Consider the following 17,976-nt stretch of genomic DNA (forward strand, 5'->3'; position numbering starts at 1 on the left):
CATCTATTTTCCTATTTTTAGTAAATAATAATTTGTTGTTTTAGGTATAAACCAAATTTAGTGAGGTATATGCTTAAAACAAGAAAACAAAATCATGCCAACAAGGTAAGATAAATCATTTTAATTCACAATATATCCTCTAAAAATAAGTCTATTTTTATTGGAAAAATATTTTTGCATGCGTATTAGTGAGTCAACCTTCAACGACTGCATAAATCACCAATAGATTCTCAAGTTTGATTGACAAAAAGGTTACAAATCAGTTTACTTTTTTGTATTTCAATCAATTATCTTTTTTTTTTTTTTTTGGCAATAGCATTATTCCAGTTCAGAGCTCAAATCTTGCCTGTACTGAATCAGTCACAGAATTAGTATGAATTATTCAGTGCCACACACACTCAGATGCAGGCTCACTGTTTCCAAGCTGTTTCTGGAGCATTTGAAGCTCTTGGTGAACCTCTGCCAGTGAGAATCCCACACCATAAGGGTGACGGGTTCTCAAGGGATGAGTTTGAGGCTCAAACACAGGTGGAGAGGACATTTGAGGACAGTGGAGGGAGGTGGAGAAAGAAATGGAGCTGGACAGAGGTACAGTGGAGAGGCCTGATGGGAGGACACATGGAGAAAGAGCTACAGATACTTCATTGTGTGAAACTTTTGCTGGTCTATAGAACAAACTAAACCTTTTCATATATTATTAATTAAAAACAATACACTACCATTACAAAAGTTTGGGCTCTTTTTTAAGTATGATTTTTTTAATGTTTTTGAAAGAAATCTCTTATGTTCACCAGAGCTGCATCTATTACTCCAGTCTTTGTTGTCACATGATCCTTCAGAAATCATTCTAATATGCTGATTTGCTGCTTAAGAAACATTTCTTATTATTATCAATGTTGAAAACAGTTGTACTGTTTTTTTGTTGCAGGATTCTTTGATGAATAAAAATTTCAAAACAACAGCATTAATTGGATATAAAAGACTTTTGTAACATTATAAATGTCTTTAATGCACCCTTGCTGAATTAAAGCATTAATTACTTTTTAAATCATACTGAACCGAGACTTTTGAACGGTAGTGTACATAGTGATAAAATAACACTGTTATGAGAGATACTTAAAAGGGCATGTGTGATTTGGTACCCTCGCATTGCACTCTTCCTACCTGTCTGTGCCTGGGTTTCCATTGGCCTGTGTGGTGTGCATTGTATGCTGGGACAGGTGTTGGAAGACTGGTGGCTGTGAGAGGAAGTAATAGATGGAGGATTGGATGGATGTAATGAGGCTGAGCCTCTATGGTTGTGAGAATCTGAAACAAAACAGATGGACAATGAAAAGAGGTGAATGAGAAGCTAACCTGAAAATAATAAAGTGGGGAAAACATGATGAAATGTTCAAATATGATGATAATAAATTCAAAAACCTGTGGCACTTCTTGCTGCCTCCTCTTGGCCATATTCACTGGCAGCATCTAGTTCGGAGCACAGCTCAAGATCCTCATTGGTTGAGCCGTGGTCTTCTGACACAAAAGAGGTTCTGTCTGATTGGTCTGTGGCCACAGAGAGGGCGTGGCTGCTAGTAGGAGTATCCGTTCGTGGTTGTTGCTGGTCAAGTTTAGAGCGTAGGGACTCAATAAGTTTGTCTTTTTGTTGTAGCTCCTTACTCAGCCTGAGAACAGACAAAAATGACATTTTGCATAGATAGTATTTAATATTGAGCTAATTGTCTGCCATGAGATGACAGTGGGTTTTATGTTTAATGTACAGTTATGAGGAGCAGTGACTTTGGACCAGATATCACAGTGGGTCGGGCTACCCAGCTGCAGAAATAGAAACCAAGTGATCATCAAAATATCCTGTTGCTTGTTGCAGTTGTGATTATTTATGATGGTCAGGACAAAAACATAACCATTGAGCACAATCTGCAAACAAAAAATCTATAACTATTGTCAAAATATATACAAAATAAGCATTCTCACTTTTTCATCACTTTTCATTCAATACACAAGTAAATGCTTCTGCAATTACCACTTAGGATTATTTTTGTTAATGTGCCACACACATATGATGAAGTGCTTTTGTCATGCTTCTAAGTCAAATTTGCTAAATGAATAAATGTAAATAGTAGGTTCTGATAAAAGTGAGTTTTGGGTTTATTATGCTTATGTGGATTCAAATTAAGTGTGTTGTACATGCAAATCGTCACCATATTCTGTTTGGCACGTGCCAGGTGTGTCCCGCATGTAGGGCATTAGGCTAATTTTGTACCCACAATTTGTTCCAAGCTGGATTAATTAGGACCTGTTTTTGTTCTGTCAGAGCCTAAACACACACACACATACATATGTTGGGTTTTCCATGTTTTATGGGGACCTTCCATTTTACTGTACAAACTGTATATTCTACCCTCTAAACACAACCCTTGCAGAAAAATTACTATATTTTGACATTTTCAAAAACAAACATCATTTATTATTATTTATAAGCTGCTTTCCTCATGGGGATTTAAAAAAAAGTTCCCACATGGTCAAACACTTTAAGTTTTACTACAACGTAGGTGTTTCCCAGATCACACACACCCAGTTACACAGTGTGTGCCATCTCTCTCACACATGCTCTCACATCTCACAACACACTCACACGACAAAACCCGATAAAGTGTCTGTCGGCGCAGTGTGAATTGCACTTTACAATACAAAATGAACAACAAGTAAAACATTGCTCTTTCTTCTATTCCACACAGCAACTTTTTCAGAAGCTAAAGACCTAGTAAGCTGCCTTACTGTCTACATAGGCACCAGTCTTCCAAGACAACATCCTAACAGAAATGGAACCCCATAAGAGACATAGGCACCAAATTGAGCACCTCATGTAAAATGAACAGGAAACTCTCACAGGAAAGTTTGGGGTCAGTAAGATAAAAACATTTTTTTTATTTTATTCAGCAAGGATTCATTAAATTGATCAAAAGATAAATTTAAGGCATTTATAATGTTACAAATATTTCCATTTTAAATAAATGCTGTTCTTTTAAACAGCAACTTTTCTTTTTATCAAAGAATCGTGGAAAATTAAAGCAGTTTTTTCACAAAAACATTAAGTAGTCTAATTGCGAGTTTAAATGTCGCAATTCAGATTTATTTCAGATTGTGAGATAAAAACTTGCAATTGCAAGTTATAAAGTCCAATTCTGAGGGGAAAAAGACTGACTTTTTTTTCCTCAGAATCGCAATTCTTCGCAATTTTGACTTTATAACCCACAATTCTGACTTTATTTGACTATATTATTTATTTGATTCGCAATTATCCTTTTTATTTTTTATTCCGTGGCGGAAACAAACTTCCATGCATCAGACTTTCAAAAACATACAAGAATCTTAACACCCCCAAACTTTTGAACTGTAGAGTACACATATATAGTTTTAAGTTTACAAAATGATTTACACCCGTAAAACACCTTGAAGCTCTTACTTCTCAATCTGTCTGTGCAAGGATCTTCTCTCCCTTTCTGCCTGCTTCTTGAGAATAGCCAACTCTCTCTTCTGCACTTGCCATTCCCACAGAGAGAAGGAGAAGAGGGAGTCACGGTACAGGGGGCTGCTTTTGGACAGCATGTTCCTCCAAAGTGGAGCCATGGCCCCCCGACCAGCCTGACCCCTTATGCTCCCTTGCGGCCTGGTCACCGCCACTTCATCCTGACTTTCCAAACTCACGACTGGCTGGGAAACACAGAGGAGCAGATCAGGGGCCGCAGGACCGGCACCCGGCGTGGTGCCTGTCAACTGGGTATCCGTGGTAACTGGGCTGCGACCATTCGTGTGACGAAGGAAGGGGGGTTTGCCCAGATTGAGAGTAGTGATGGGGGAGGAGTTGGGAATTCTCCAGCAGGCAGCTGAGTGAAGAGCAACGCAAATCCCAAGATTACACTAAATGCTAAGAGACTGATCTGTTTATTCCCAAACACAAAGGAGAGTTTTAATAAATCCACATATGCAAAAACACCAACTGTTGTGACATCCAGCGTGGCAGTGGTCTTACCCAAACTCTTCTTTTTCAAGTCCTTGCCGGACAACAGGAACAGATCAAACACATCCTTGAGGAACTAATCACAAAGCCAACCTGAAATTCCTGGTCTCCATTTCAAAGAAACATAAGCCACTGATGTTGAATGTTCAGTAAGTCCTTCTTCTCAGAGACCAGTGCTTTTCTATTTATTCCCAAAACAGGAAAAGGGTAATCAGAGTATCTTCCTGAAACGTAACGTCCTTCCCCATCAGCTCTCAAACACAACAAACCCTCATGGTGAAGTGTGCGTGTATGTGTGGTCCTTGCCGTTGGGCTGAAGTGTTCCTCTGTGCATAAACAGGGTGCTTCAGTCAAAACAGACACATCTGTGTTCCAATAAACAAACATAAAGCCTATCCAGACTATTAAATGCTTATAAAATTTGGAAACCTAAAAAAATGTCTCTTGTAAATCATCACAGCATTGCTTTTGCTAAAAGTTCCTTCTTATTTCTGTATGGTTTTGCGTATCCGTATCCATCCAAATGAAGACATACATACGATGTTCTGTCGTCCCTCCTCTTGTGGCATTCAGTCACACTCTTCTTTCATATAGCCTCGCATGTGGTCTACTCCTTCCACCGTCTTCTCATCTCTCTCGCTCTCTTTCTCTGTCAGCTTTAGCTGCCTCTGACCTATTTCACTCATGAGGTTTTAATAACTTAACCTGATTAGCGCGGAAGTCAACACCCAATCCAGAGACGGGTGGTCACAGCACAGCAACCAACCATGTGACAGCTCTGTCCCAGGGCAAATGTTCTCGAGAGGACACGAAAAACACACTTAGGACATCAAACCGATGCAAAATCCCCTCCGTTTTCACTCAATTACAAGCTCCAGCTAAATTAACCGAATGGCAACAAAATAGGGTTAAGTCCAGCCGTGCATCTGGTTGGCCATCTGCGCACCCTTTCTCTCGCTTTCCCCTCATTAAAGGCTGCAGTATTAGAGGTAAACAGAGACATTTCCAGAAGGAGATTACACTGGGTATCATCCTTTTCTGGCTGTGAGCTTCCATTATGACAGAGCTACAAAGGAAATAAGGGACGCAGAGGTGACATGCCGCTACCAGATCGACAAAGATGGCTCTAAACTGCAATTAAAGCCATTAAGAAGATGACAGATCCACTGTGATGTAAGAAGGGAATTATATTATTGGTTAAATGGTCCTTTGGAAATTAGTCATGGTTTGGTGCGGTAGGGATAGGAATCATAAAGAACTTAATGGTTCCGATTCCTCTTAACAATATATTAAAAACATAACTAAAACGAAACATATTCATTAATTTACTCATAATGTGCATCAACATTAACACTTAAATGCATGAACGTTTTGCCAATGATTATTACATATTAGGGTCTTCAGCGACCCGTATCTAATACAAATAGATCTCTACCTGTCATGATAATATAAAACTCTCCTGATATTAGTTTGAGCAGATGTTTAATACCATCAACACCGTCCTCGTCAGAGCTCATTTCCCAGTACATTAAGCATCTGGCTCATATTCACGATCTCAAACATAATCTCAAAATGATAATTTTCAACATCTTCAAAATCAATATTTTGATCACTGACAGTTTCTTCACCAGATCAACCATCAAGTGACAGTGGCACTAATATTTGATTGCTTTCAGTATTGCTCTGCAGTAAATTGCTGAATTTTTTTTTCTTGTTATATTGTTTATAATTCATTGATTAAGGAATACTTAGAAGGTTGATGTCTAACTTTAAAAAATGAATGAGGAGGAGGGTCGTGAATGACGTCCCGGGTCACTTAAGACCCGAGGTATGCATTTAAGAGTTAACTACACATAGTCATTTGAACAAACAGTAAGTAGCTACACGTATTTAAGGGGCTGTTTACACAACACCTTTTCAACTAAAAACTGAAAACTTTTATGTGTTTTGGCCATTCAACTGCGTTTTATGGTCGGAAAATGCAAACTTTTGAAAACGGGATTCAAAGTGCAAGTTTTTGAAAACTATACTGTTATCATCTGCATGTAAACTACATAAACGTGGATTTGTGAAAACGGTGACATCATGCGCATGCATATTACGTGTTCAGTCTATAGGTGCGTAGTGTTTCTCTATAAAGTGACATCGCCAACTACTAGCCTTGTATCAATAATAGCTTTTTATTACAGCTTTTTAAGCTGTTTTTGCGGAAAACTGTGAACAGGGATTGTTCTGACACCGTTGTTGTCTGTACGTGAAAAACGCAAGGAAAAACTTTTCGGTTTTTAGTACAACATTGTCTTATAACTCTCACTGTTATTTGTAAGCTAAAGTGATTAATTCACTAAAAGAACGGACTAATTAAAGTCATTCGTTCAGGAATTGTACTACCCTGATTACGTGTATGTGTTTCATTCACTAAAAAGGACAAGCTATTAAGAGTACAATAGTCTACAATAGATCGGACTACAATAGTCGGATTATACTGGTTGCGCTGCATGTTTTTAAATCACTACAAAGAATTACTTCATAAGAGTCATTCATTTGTGAATCAGACTACACTGTTTGCGTTGTATAATTTTGATTAACTAAAAAGTATCAGTGTATGAGTCAAACATTCGGAAATCGGACCACACTGGTCACGCTGTATTTTTCGACGCTGTAAATACAGTAGCGTTGTTGCGGCACCGCTGAATGAGTAGTGCAAGAAAATCTATATATTTTTGTATGGTGTTCCATCTGTATCGGTTGAAAATGTAATGTGCGAAACCTGTTAATACAACCAAATCTTTTCCACTTCAGGTATAAAAAAAAAAAAATAATAATAATAATAAAACGAACAGGTTCTTGGTTACCAAAATTTTCGCAAGAAATATTGATCCTCTGATGTCTAGTGGTTGTCTCTCTATTCTCTTTAAATTATGACCATCTCTTCAACTAACCCATCCAGCAAACCAATTAATCCCAGCTTTGGATGACTCAGAGTGCCTCCAGATACAGTGGGCTATACATGATGGATCCACACAAACAATTTAAAGGGATGCAGGAGAGCTCAATTTCACCAGAGATGAAAGCAACGGCCAGGTCCTTCTTGTATTCAGGTCAATTTGTCTAGATGTTCCAGCAGAAACTTCAAAAATATTAATATTTTAATATATATATATATAAGAATGCTTAAGAAATCCATTACTCCACCAATGCGTTCAATATACAAACACAGATGACTCTGTTCACAGGCAGACAGTGCTCAACCAGCTGACTACCACTCAACACAATGCATGATGGTGTAAGGGAAAGAAAAATAAGGGTCATTTCCTGTAGGGGAATGGGGGCATGAATTCTGTTCAAATGTCCCATGAGTTCTAAACATTTCAGAGATGCCCTAGAACTAGCGGTGACATTATGTTGCAAGCTTCTGACAGTTCACATTAGCATTAGTGTACAGCATCACTTAACCGGCCTGCGGGCAAAGTCAAATAAGTCCACTTCAGTGCCCGTGAAAGAGTAGAATGAAGTAAGTGAGTTACAGATGGAGGTGTAAGGGAAGAGATTATGAAAGAAAAGAGAAATGGAAACAGAAAAGAAATAACAAAAAAACAACCTCTCAATTCTGAAGGTCACATGTCAACAGATTTAAATGTAAAACTGGCAACAACAAAAAAAGTTCCATTCCGACTATAACAATATTTGACGAACTTGACTGTTAAACTTCAGCATGCAATCCTGTTGGTAAGTTTCTGAATAACTTATTAGTGTTGTGATCAAAACACAAGCTTTACATTTTAAACACAATTAAAAGGTTAATTTATCCCAGTGGCTTCCTCTGTAAGTGCATTCCCATAAATGTTTTTCTGTTTTTACAAACTTCTTACAAACTGCACTTTGTTCACCCCAAATGTTGATTCACTCATCCAGTATAACTGGATTAGCTTTTTTTTTTTTGAGTGCTTTGTATTTATATGGCCCGAGACTTGACCATGTCTCATTACTGAAATAATCTCTCACATTGATTCATTCAGCACAGACCGAACTTTCCATGATGCTTACTGGGTGAAAACTCATCACAGCTGGTGTCCAAGTCAATAGGACGCCAAAATGCTCTATGGTTATTCCACCAAAGGCATGCACTGCCAAAATTAATCATTACATAACAAGCTGCTCTGCTTTATGAACACACAAAACATACTTTAAATGCACTGCAAGCAATTAGACTTTACTGAGGAAAAATGCTGAGCAAAAACACTCCTCGAAGGCTCTTTATAGGGAGTTTAAACAGAAATTTGTGTCAGTACAGTCAATATGAAACAAATCTCCACAAATCAATATGGCCCATGTGCTGTGCTCATCACATGTTCTGGCTGATTTGGTGTACTGACAGCAAAGGGAAACGTAATTCAGTTCTGAAGTGGTATAATGACAAGGTGTGATCAATTAAACGTTCAGCTGACTCACCGTATTGCGAGCAGCTCATGTCCTGATTTATCATCTGGAACTTCAGAGTGATCCCCTGTAGTGATAAAATAATGAAATGCTTTTGTTACAGAAAGGCATTTAGAGATACAGTCAGATGTATATGGGTAAGTATGCATGAATCACTCACGGCCGCTGATCTTGGTGCTGACTCTCTGGGCGAGGGAGATGCTCTGAGAGAGCTGGTCTCTGAAGCTCTGTCCCATGTAATAATCGATGTCATTGGAGCGTAGGAGCTCTTCAAAGGCCTTGGTGGTGTCTCCCAGGTGCTGAGTCAGAATATGACACACGCCACGGCCCTCCCGCATCCTCTGACGCAGGTGAGACAGCTCACGGGCCTGCGCTTGGATCAGCGTGTCAAACTTACTGCAGGGAGAAAGGTGAGAGTAGCAATTATGCATCATTATTACTTAGAGTGAGTATACATGGTGTGAAATTTTAGTGCTATCAATTGATAAAAAACTTGATCAAATAAACTATAAAATAAACTGATTATTCGCAATAAAATATTTTTATATTACACTACATATACATTTCTAAAATGTAAAATATTAAATGTCATATTTAAAAAAAAAATAAAGAATTAATCACTAATTAAGTGATTAATTGCGATTAATCATATGTGTATTTATATTTAATGTAATTGTAATCTTGAACTTGGTATATTTTCAAAACTCGAAATGCACAATTTTTTGAATGCTATATATATATATATATATATATATATATATATATATATATATATATATATCAATCAAATCAGAGAAAATATCTCAACCAGAGGCGCATCTGGTACTCACAAACAATGGGTTTGGGTGCTCCAGAAGGGGGAAAAAATCTTCCCATTTTTACTATATATTGTATATATATATATATATATATATATATATATATATATATATATATATATATATATATATATATATATATAGTATTCAGTAATATGTAATATATATATTGTTTTCAATAATACTGTATTACATTGCAAATGTTGAAATGTTACAAGGTTACATATATATTTAATATAAATACAAATAAATGTAAGATTAATTGCAATTAATCACTTTTAATATATATAATATTTTAATATGTATTATACTCTTTTAATACTATATACTGTATATATATATATATATATACACACACACACACACACACACACACACACATTCAAATACAAATAAACACAAACAATAAAAACGCAATATAAATTAAATGTAATATTGTTTTAAATTGCATAATCGCAAATTAAAAGTGATTAATTGCAATTAATGTTACATTTATTGGCAAGATATATGCCTATCTTAGGCATATACGTTCAATATATATGTAAACTTGTAAAATTTCAAAATGTAAAGTCTGCTGTCCTGCAAGACTATTACATAAATGAACTCACCCCGGCCAGTTTACAGCCTTGCCATCTTCTGCTTGACCTTTGCCCTTCCTGAGCTGCTCCTCAAGTGACGTCACACGGGAGACGAGCTCCTGCAGCTCTCGGTCTTGCTTGGGCTGGCGGGGGAGAGAACCGAAGCCGTCCGACGACTGCCAGCCCTCGTCCTCCTCAGCTGTGCTCTGTGCCTCAGAGTTATCCAAGCCCCAGTTGACCTTACGAAGAGTGCTGACTGGAGTTTGATCACGCGTTTGGGCCTGCAAGCTACGGATCTGAGCCTGAGATCGGGACAGCTGACCGCGCATGTCCTCTACCAGCTGCTGCAGGTACGTCACGTCATGTTCAGTCTTCCCAGAGTTCATTGAGCTGGGACCACCCCACCACTGAGAGTCGCCATCACGATAGGAGAGAGATGTGCACAGCTCCAGATCATCAAACTCTGCAGCAGAGCAAGAAGTACATTTTGATATTGTGTTCGGAAAGTAAAAATTCAAGTCACCTTTATTTATATAGCACTTTTTACAATACAGATTGTTTCAAAGCAGCTTTACAGTGATAACAGGAAACGAATGCAACAAAGATAAGTATGTACTATGCAACAAAAATAAATACTAGGACTTTAAGAAATGAATGCCCCCTAGTGGTAACACCAAATGAGATTACCTGGGCTGCTGGTGTCTTCTCTCTCTGCCTCATTCTCACTGCGGCCACATGTTTCATAACCCAGATCCTGGATGTCCACCTGGACCTGCTTATTGTCCTGCTGTACTGATGCTTCCGCTAAACGAATGACCAGATAAACCTTTCATTTAAAGCTTTCTATTTATGTGCGTTAGTAAGTGTTAATATTCATACTGTAATAATCATAGACTTATGACAAAAATACCCTTTAAATTATTATAGTATTTCATGATGTCAGATTTATTCATTTTAGTTCATTTTACTCATGCATCTAATTCTAGCCTACAAAAATATTTTAGTTGACAAGAAAGTGTAAAATTAAACCAAATATTCAAACATTTTATATATTCATTTAAACATATCACCATTTAACAAAAAACTATTTGTTAAAAAAAAAAATTATCTCCTGAAATAAATAAACATGGTTATAATTGAGATATCAAATTATGTTTATTCTACATATGTTCGTTATTCATTGCATTTTTACGAATGATCATTCTGAGTGTGTTCGCCAAATGGTATTCTGACTATCTTAGGCAATATGCGTAAAAAACCCTTCATTAACAATCGTTTCTGCCAGCAGTTTCATTGATGATGTCGTGTTTGCACTCACTGAGCAGTTCTCTGTAATCTTTGAGTTGTTCGGCTTGAGCTTGAACTGTGGCCTCTGACACCATGAGTCTCTCCTGAAGCTCTCTGCTCTCCTGCTGGACCTGCTCAAGGTCAGACTTCAGACACACCGAATCCTTTTCATTAGGCTGAAACACAAATATGCATGAACGTTAGCAGTAATAACCTACGGACAATATTTACCCTCAGATGTAAAGTCAAACTCACCTCTGTACCAAATGCTTCCACCAGCTGTCCATCGGACCTATCTGATGTGTTCTTCAGTCCATCATTCTGAGGTTTTCTTCCTGTCACCGGTCTCTTGAGCTCCTCATTCTCAGAGCGTAGAGTAAAGAAAGCTTTCCTGTTTCAGGAGCACACGCATTAAAATAATTTCACACTTTTTCACTGCAAAATAGCTTTTGTAACTATGTTTGTTATATGGATAGCTGTACCTCATCTGAGAGAGAGAGGAGAAGCCAGCCTTTTCCAGCTGGGACTTGAGCTCCATCAGTTCTCTCTCTACTGCCCTCTTCTGCTCCACCAGTAGCTTGACCTCGGTCAGGCCCGGACCTTCAGCTACAGCATCCTGGCAGCCTTTAAGACCTGTATGCTGATCACAGCTCTGTGAAAGGAGAAAGACTATGGTTAGGAAAATGATTAGGAGACCTGGGCTATACTTCAAAATAAGCTATGACTGTAGCCTCTGTATATAGTGCACTCAGAATTATACATTTTATATGCATCAATCCACATTTGATGTCTCATCTTGGTATTTTACACTTCATGCAGACGTCTTATGGAAGATGCAATAACATCTGTAGTTTAGTACAGTTATTGTGTAATATTTATTACAGTGTTGTTATCGTTAACCAAAACTAAATGAACAAAAAAATCTTTTTGTTTGTCTGAAATAAAGCTGAAATATATATATATATATATATATATATATATAAAGTAATTAATTAATTTTTATTTCAATTTTTCAAAACACCTAAAAGTTTAACTAAAATTTAAATGAAAACTGCAAATATAAAATGAAAAGCTAATATTATAAATATTTATAACTCTGGTATAATATAGTATATAATACATATTACATTTATTTCTCTTATGTACTTTTTGATTTATTTTGCATATTATCATTTTTATAAAAAAAAAAATTGATATTTACACTTTTTCTCTCCCTTTATAACATAAAGCACTCTGAATTACCATTGTGTATGAAATGCACTATGTAAATAAATGTGCCTTGCAATTCGATTATATAGTATAAGTCAGCATGGTTGTAGAATTTAATATTTTTTGTATGCTGCAACTTACTACAGTATAGTATAGTATAGTATAGTATAGTATAGTATAGTATAGTATAGTATAGTATAGTATAGTATAGTATAGTATGCTCAATTTAAATATTTTAAGTTCAATGTAAATACAAAATATGTTTTAGATTTGCTTTATATATTATATCTTCAGACATAGGCCTATATAAAACATAAATTTATGACTATGACCAAAATACATTAGTCAACATTTGAAGTGGATCAAAAAAGTGGATCAAGAAAGACAAGAATAGGTATTGTTCAAAATTCATGTATAGCTTTGATGAAAGGTTTTGATCCACTTCAAATGTTGACTACTGTACATACAGTACTATAAAGCTTTCAGCATGTTGACATACCTGTATGCTGAGCAGAGACTGAGCAGTCAGTTTGGAGCGTTCCTCGTCTTCGGCACTGTCAGCAAACTCACTATTACAGTCTTCATCCTCCTCCTCTCCATCATCTGATGTGAAACCTAGAGGAACAAGTGTTGCATTGTTAGTACAGAAATACACCCAAACGCATTCACACACTCACATAGACACTGTGCACTGACTGTTGCATGCGTCGCTATGGAGACTAGTGAACATAATACTCTAATGAGGCTCGTCTTACTGACAATGGGCTTCTCTGAGTAACCTTTCATCAGCAACGTATTCACAAACTATCCAGGATCATTTTGACTCTCAGTGACTAACAGATTCTCCAGGCCATTATGCACACAAAAAAACAAGCAGAAAGACAGGAAGAACAGGAGCAAATAGATAAAAATACTCATTTCCTGAGCGGCAGCACTGCCCAGTTTTGGTTTCGTTCCATTACTGTACAAGTTCATATGTTATGCACAAGTCCGCAGAATATTGAAAAGGTCTGTTTTGAGCGCTGTATTGTAAATTCAGTGGTATATTAATCTTTTCTGCAGCTCATATAACTTTAAAAAAAGGATTCGAAAATAAAGTGTAAACGTTATAAGTTGTATATGTCTAATGGGATGCTAAATCTATCAGCACCTTGTATTGTAACTAGAGGGAAACTGGGACTCTGGAAAGAGGTTTAGCTGTTTATAGCCAACTAGATTCTAGAATGATTGAATATTACAATTTGAGCATTTATAAAAGGGAAGCTGCTACATGCTCTACACATTTAGTAATGCTCAAAGTGGAGCTAAGAGCTGGTGTGTATTGCATTCTTTTACTAATGACTAGAAGTCAATTTGACATTATAATTTCATGACAGATATAAATATATAATATATATATTGATATAAATCAGCTACTGATAAGTTTTGAGCATGAGTGATTGACAGGATTGTTATTCTGGACTGTGTTCGGCACCGGAGCTCAGCTGTGTATGTTGTGTAATATCCAAAAACTACATATTTTAGCTGCATATACTGCATGGATCAGTTATAAACACACAAAAGGGAAAGTGCTTGGTTAGGTTTACTGTGCCGTATTTAAACTTGGGCATTGACTGTGCTTGTGACTTTGGGAAATGAAAGAATAGAAAGAGAAGAGAAAGATATAGAAGAGAAAGGCTCAGCCCGAAGGCCCGATATATGTCCCAGTATAAAAAGAATAAACAGGTTTTCACCATAACACCCAGTATTTTTCCTTTTGAGTATATTTCATCAAATAATTTACTGAGAGTCAAAACGATCATGGTACATACAAAAAATATGAAAACTAAATATGAAAGCACAACACACATCAAGCAAATGTCCATAAAGGCATCAGTTAGGCAGTGACATTATGTATTCAGCTCAATACTAAGTGCAAACAATCTGTATATGACATGCTACAAACATCAGTTCTTGTTATTTTGCATGCAGAGACACACTTGTTATCATATATTAAACCTATGCTCTTAACCTATTAAATAAATCATTATTCTAAATGAACACAGCAGCACTTAAATACAGTGAAACTGTAATGTTTTGGTACTACAGTCCTTCTAGAGTCCATTTTGTTACACACAGTGACAGTAAAATAATACAATGCAAACTTTTTTGCAGTCCTCAAATGAATATATTACGTTTTTTGTTTTTCTCTTTAAATTAATAAAGTATAGCTAACTACAAAGAATATCTGAATAAAAATAAACAAAATGAGCTCAAATACAAATGATTGCACTGTTAAAAACAAAATAAAATTTTCAAAAACCTCATGCACACAGATAAGAGGAAACATACCGTTAAGTAAACATTTTGTTAGAATCCATTACAATATTGTCTACGAGGCTCTAGTGACTTCAAATAACTAAAAATTCACAATTCAGTCTTTAGATATTAATCATTTCAAACATTTGTTAATCTCAGAACATGCTTTTATAGTAATTATGAACATGATTGAAATGCACAAAGCATCATTTGTCCTCTGCAGCCCAGGAGAACCCACATTACAGACCAAACCGCAGCCTGTCCCCACCTCCAAAATCAGCATGTCCTGTTTCCATGGGCACCAGTGGATCCAAAACAGCCTGCTTAAAAAATAATAATCATACAGTACATATATGAAAAGCTGAAACTGTACAGTAGACATGCCTTCTGATTCAGTCTGTTTTGTTAAAGCTCAGTTGTTTGTGTTGACGCTCTTGACTTACCTTGTGATTAATGCAGGTGGCATCGTGATGTGCCACCTTCTCTCTCAGCACCTGCAGCTCTTGGGTCAGTTGCTCTACCAGTGGTAAACCTGATGGCTCCACTAACTGCAGCTGCAGGTCCTGAAAAACAAACTTGATAAATATACACGTGTACTAATTTAAGATTAAATTTGAAACTCAGAGCCTAAACACAAACCTTGATGATTTCCTCTTTGACGCTCACAGTCCTGCTTAAGGCCTCTAGGTCTGAGACCTGGGCCTGTAGCCGGTCTTGGTGGGACGCCAGGGTGGAGCGCAGGGCGGTAAGCTGGTTCTGGGCCTCTCTTTCTCTGCGCAGAGTCAACTGGAGCTCATCCTGAAGCGCCTGTGTGTCGACTTCGGTTAACTGAGGGTTTGAAGACCCAAGCTGCCTGCGTAGCTCCTGCAATCGAGCGGTCTGTTCAGCCATTACCTGACCCACACGCCCTGCAGAATCCTGGGAGATTGAGTGTCAGGTTAAAAAGCTATTTAAAGCTCAGGAGATACATTTGTTTTTAACCATGCCAGTAGTTTAGAGATCAGTGATAGAGTGTCACCTTTATGTACTGCTCTCTTGAGTTGATGGTGTTCAGAAGGTTTTGGACCTGTGAGTGATGCTCTTGAGTCTGTCTGGTGCGGTCCGACAGAAGCTCCTGGAACAAGCGCTCCTTCAGCTGCAGCCGAGACTTGAGCTCCTCAGCCACCTCACTGGACCCGACTGACACCTTACTGAGCAGAACCGAAGTCATATCCTGCAGAGATGCATGTTGGATGGAATAAAGCAAGTTGAAAAGAACATAGATATGCAATATATCTGAAGCATGTGTTCACCTCCGCCTCTTTAGTGCGTGTGTGCAGTGACGTCTGCAGCTGGCTGATTAAAGTGTCTCTTTCTCTCAGGCTGCGCATGTGTGACTCCTCTCTCTCGCGCTGAACACCCTGAGCATTGCGCCAGGCATCACACACCTGCTCCAGCTCTAAACCTTTGCCACGCAGCAACAACTCCAGACTCTGCAATGATAAGCACAGACAAAATAGTTTTGAACGAATTCAATGCTGGTATTCACAATTTTAAGCAGGATGCGCGTGCGCCATGAATACCGTGATGGTTTCCTCGTTGTTGGAAAGCACACATCGAAGTTTCTCCAGGTCTCTCTCTTTCTCCCTCAGTAGCAGTTGCAGTTTACGCACCTCGTCTTCTTTCTGTTCCATGCACGTGAACTTCTCGTCTACCGCTCGCTGAGAAAGGCAAGGGAAAGTTTGATATCGCACATTTCATACACAATAATAATTTTAAGAAAAGAAAAATAAAGACAAAATATTGTCTTTTAATTAACACCTTTATTCAGCGAGGGCGCATTTATAATGATTTCTATTTTAAATAAATGCTGTTCTTTCGAACTACATCAAAAAATCCTGAACAAAAATTCTATCACAGTTTCCATAATTATAATATTAAGCAGAACAACTGTTTTTAACATTGATGATGATAATAAATGTGACACTGAAGACTGGAGTAATAGCTGAAAGTTCAGCTTTGCCATCACAGGAATAAATTATATTTTAAAGTGTATTGAAATATTTTATATTTCAAAATATTACTGTTTTTTGATCAAATAAATTAAGCATTGTTGAGCATAAGAGACTTATTTTAAAAACATTCAAAAACAACTTAGTACTAAAGTATAAGGCCATTATGTGTCACTTAAAATAATTCAAGAACATTAAGACAAATAAAGAAAATGTAATAAAAAGAAAGTAATTCATAATTTAAAAAATAAATAAAATATATATATTTTTAAATAATTCATTATTTATTAATATTAATTATAATAATACTGTATGTTTGGTAAATGTGTGTTTATGTACCTCCAATGCTCTGTCTCTTTCCTGAATGCGTTGTTTGAGCTTGAAGATGAGGTTGTCTTTATTTCCGGCAGGCTCTTTCTGACCATCCACCAGCTCACTGTAGTCCTGATATATAGCATCAAAGATTTACATCCTTACAGTAAGTCTATCAGTACTAAAACTAGAACTAATAATCAAAATGTTATTTGTATTTCTTACACGTAACAGTTGTTCTTTGTGCTCTAGTGAGGTCTTTAGTTCTCGGATGGTCTTCTCTCTTTCCTCGACCTCTTTCTCTCTCTGTCTCCCTTCATCTCTCCATTTCTCCTCCATTTGCTGTACCTCAAAGCGAGCCCTCTCCAGAGCAGCAAGTAGATCGTGGTTGTGTGTTTCTGCCTCCTGGTGGTGCTGCAGGGCTCCCTGCAGGTCAGCCTGGAGGCGCTGGTTTTCTCGGGACAGGTCATCTTCTCGCCTCTGGCCCTGCTGCTGTGCTCTTTGAAGGCCCTGCAGCTCAAGCTGGGCTGAGAACAGAGAGCCCTGGAGGTCCAACAGATCAGCCTGCAGACGGTTAGGAGCCACACCAGACACCTGCACCAATGAGAAGTCAGGACGGTGGGACAGAGAACCAGATATAGTCATCAAAATGGGTTTATCGGAGTCGTTCCCTAGTGGCTGTAATAAAACATTGTCGACAATGAGAAAGTGTAAAACATGAAGCTTGGAGGAGTGTGATCTGTGAGCTTTACTGAAGGAGGATTCCCACCTGCTGCTGCTGGAGCTGGAAATGGTTGTTCTGTTGTTTCAGAGAGCGCAGAAGCTCATTCTGCTCTTCAGTGAGCCGATGGAGATCAGTAATCTAGTATGAAACACATTATTTTACATTAATATTACATTATTAATATAGTTTAAGTCCCAGACTAAATTCATTTGAGACATTTATGTAGATTATTTGAAGAAAAGAAAAAAAAGAAACAATTTTGATGGTTTGACAGTTTAATGTTATGTTTGAGTCC

General features: G+C 37.4%; 1 protein-coding gene across 8 annotated transcripts in view; it reads right to left on the reverse strand.

The window, feature by feature from the left end:
* Positions 1 to 17,976, reverse strand: part of pde4dip (phosphodiesterase 4D interacting protein) — a 66,430-nt gene that overhangs the window by 8,911 nt on the left and 39,543 nt on the right. For 5 of the 8 annotated variants that reach the window (XM_081377745.1, XM_081377746.1, XM_081377748.1 and 2 more), the window contains 20 exons: positions 17,727 to 17,819; positions 17,183 to 17,551; positions 16,985 to 17,089; positions 16,217 to 16,354; positions 15,947 to 16,126; positions 15,673 to 15,867; positions 15,294 to 15,572; positions 15,098 to 15,217; positions 14,923 to 14,977; positions 12,856 to 12,971; positions 11,630 to 11,799; positions 11,403 to 11,538; positions 11,179 to 11,323; positions 10,548 to 10,664; positions 9,891 to 10,323; positions 8,625 to 8,860; positions 8,477 to 8,531; positions 1,423 to 1,667; positions 1,165 to 1,308; positions 415 to 603 (listed from right to left, as the gene is read on the reverse strand). In XM_081377745.1, the coding sequence (XP_081233871.1) occupies positions 415 to 603; positions 1,165 to 1,308; positions 1,423 to 1,667; positions 8,477 to 8,531; positions 8,625 to 8,860; positions 9,891 to 10,323; positions 10,548 to 10,664; positions 11,179 to 11,323; positions 11,403 to 11,538; positions 11,630 to 11,799; positions 12,856 to 12,971; positions 14,923 to 14,977; positions 15,098 to 15,217; positions 15,294 to 15,572; positions 15,673 to 15,867; positions 15,947 to 16,126; positions 16,217 to 16,354; positions 16,985 to 17,089; positions 17,183 to 17,551; positions 17,727 to 17,819 (3,520 nt within the window). The remainder of the gene's footprint in view (positions 1 to 414; positions 604 to 1,164; positions 1,309 to 1,422; positions 1,668 to 8,476; positions 8,532 to 8,624; positions 8,861 to 9,890; positions 10,324 to 10,547; positions 10,665 to 11,178; positions 11,324 to 11,402; positions 11,539 to 11,629; positions 11,800 to 12,855; positions 12,972 to 14,922; positions 14,978 to 15,097; positions 15,218 to 15,293; positions 15,573 to 15,672; positions 15,868 to 15,946; positions 16,127 to 16,216; positions 16,355 to 16,984; positions 17,090 to 17,182; positions 17,552 to 17,726; positions 17,820 to 17,976) is intronic. The other 3 variants (XM_081377747.1, XM_081377743.1, XM_081377742.1) reach the window with 2 other exon arrangements.

The sequence above is a fragment of the Scardinius erythrophthalmus genome (assembly GCF_964197995.2).
Source record: "Scardinius erythrophthalmus genome assembly, chromosome: 11".
NCBI lineage: Eukaryota > Metazoa > Chordata > Actinopteri > Cypriniformes > Leuciscidae > Scardinius > Scardinius erythrophthalmus.